Raw genomic sequence first — 1,970 nt, 5'->3', positions numbered from 1 at the left:
CCTGAATGTTCGTCTTACCCCTGACTCGTTCTACTGTCCCCTGAATATTCGTCTGTCCCCTGACACGTTCTACTGTCCCCTGAATGTTCTACTGCCCCCTGACACGTTCTACTGTCCCTTGATATGTTCTCCTGCCTCCTGACACGTTCTCCTGCCTCCTGACATGTTCTCCTGCCTCCTGACATGTTCTACTGTCCCCTGAATGTTCTCCTGCCTCCTGACATGTTCTCCTGCCTCCTGACATGTTCTACTGTCCCCTGTGACATGTTCTACTGCCCCTCTGACATGTTCTCCTGCCTCCTGGCATGTTCTACTGCCTCCTGACATGTTCTCCTGCCTCCTGACATGTTCTACTGTTCCCTGTGACACGTTCTACTGCCCCTCTGACATGTTCTACTGTTCCCTGGTTGCCAGGCTCGATCTGGGACGGCTGTGGCTCAGGAGGTAGAGCGGGTTGGCCGTTAATCGGAAGGTCGGCGGTTGTCCCTGGACTGACTGTTCTGCCAGTGTATTTGAATGTTAGTTTCCCTTTGAGGCTCAGTGTATGAATGTGTGTGACTGGTGAATGCAGATGTAGTGTAAAAGTGCTTTGAGTGGGCGAAAAGACTAGAAAGGCGCTACACAAATACGGAGCATTTACATCTGGATCTTACCAGAGCATCACCAGGTGCAGGTGTGGAGCTGCTGGAGGACACTGAGGCCATGGCGGCACCCTCCTGTGGCTGAGTGCTGATAAACAGTCCGCCTCGAGGCCAGTAGCCCAGAGCCGCCATGACCGCACCCACCAGCAGGACCAGGATGCCAAGGGCCGCCACAAGACCTGCGATCGAAAACAGCTTCAACTTGCCCTTCACCACCACCACCTCGCTCCTCCTGGGGGCAGGAAGTGACATCATTATGTGCTGACAGGTCAGACTGTTCTCTTACTACGTACTGCAGCTTCCCTGACTACTTTTGCATGCAGTCTGCATACAGCTGGGCTTCTACTGAACTTTGAACCTCTGGCTCATGCTGTGCATTGTGGGTCAGTAGACAGAAAAGCAGCTGGCCTGCAGACTCTACTGGAATACTGAACAGCGTGGTACTACGGGTACTGTTACCTCTTCTTCTTGTTCTTCCTCTTGTGTGCGTGTGCTTTGTTTGTTTTGGACTTCAGTGAGTCCTGTCGCCGCGCGTTAATCCGCAGGAGGCCGCCAGTTGCGATCATCACCACCCACCAATCAGACGGCGGCTCGGCGGGCTATGCCCCGCCCACTGCCACCTCACCTGGACTCAGTCACCAACTTCCTGTTAGAAACAAAGTAAGAAATATTAGCTCTAAAGTATTTAAAATATTTCGGGTTGTTTATTTTATTCCACTGAAGAAATGGCGTGCAGTTTATTTTTACTCGTTTTAAAACGCACCGCCTTCTCCGTTTGGATATTTACGTGAAACAGCTGTTTCTAACATCAGGCCTCCGTAGCTCTGACCACACTGCAACTCCCACAATGCAACGCTCACCCTCTGACAGAACTACGTCTCCCAGCATGCACGGCAGCTCCTCCACAAGCTGAGTGGATTCTACTGATTCTACTCTGACTCACATCTGTGCAGGATCAATACTGATCAATCAGTGTCAGTCATCACAATGATGACAGACTTCCTCTGTTCAACACTAATCAATACAGTTATCGATCAGAATGACGATCAATACTGATCAGTAACACCGTGACAGAACAGAGCTGATCAGAGAGAAACTGTACGGAGCTAATGGATCGCTGCTGCAGAGCGAGCGTGTTCACTGCTGAACACAAAATAAAACAGAACGTTCTCACTGTTTCAGCTGCCGTCGCTTCATGTTGCTGCTGCCGTTTCCTCCTCTTTAAGTCTTTCCTCCTGTCGTCTCCCCCTCTGCTCCTCTCTCTCCCTCCTCTGGCGGCTCTGCAGTGATGCTGAGCGGAAACGCATCTCCTCCTCCAAGGGGGGGGGG

At 51.5% G+C, this 1,970-nt stretch overlaps 1 protein-coding gene across 1 annotated transcript; it reads right to left on the bottom strand.

Annotated features, from left to right (window-relative positions):
- Positions 1 to 653: 653 nt before the first annotated feature.
- On the bottom strand, positions 654 to 1,888 carry LOC123966788 (transmembrane protein 200C-like; the record flags this gene model as incomplete). The annotated part of the gene is made up of 3 exons (XM_046042900.1): positions 1,816 to 1,888; positions 1,101 to 1,287; positions 654 to 873 (listed from the first exon to the last, which is right to left on the bottom strand). Coding segments are annotated over exons 2-3 (327 nt in total), but the record flags the coding sequence as incomplete, so codon positions are not given.
- Between the last annotated feature and the right edge of the window lie 82 nt (positions 1,889 to 1,970).

This window comes from Micropterus dolomieu, unplaced genomic scaffold, assembly GCF_021292245.1.
Source record: "Micropterus dolomieu isolate WLL.071019.BEF.003 ecotype Adirondacks unplaced genomic scaffold, ASM2129224v1 contig_14231, whole genome shotgun sequence".
NCBI lineage: Eukaryota > Metazoa > Chordata > Actinopteri > Centrarchiformes > Centrarchidae > Micropterus > Micropterus dolomieu.
The sequence above is the reverse complement of the archived record's forward strand: the minus strand, read 5'-3'. Positions and strand labels throughout refer to the sequence as shown.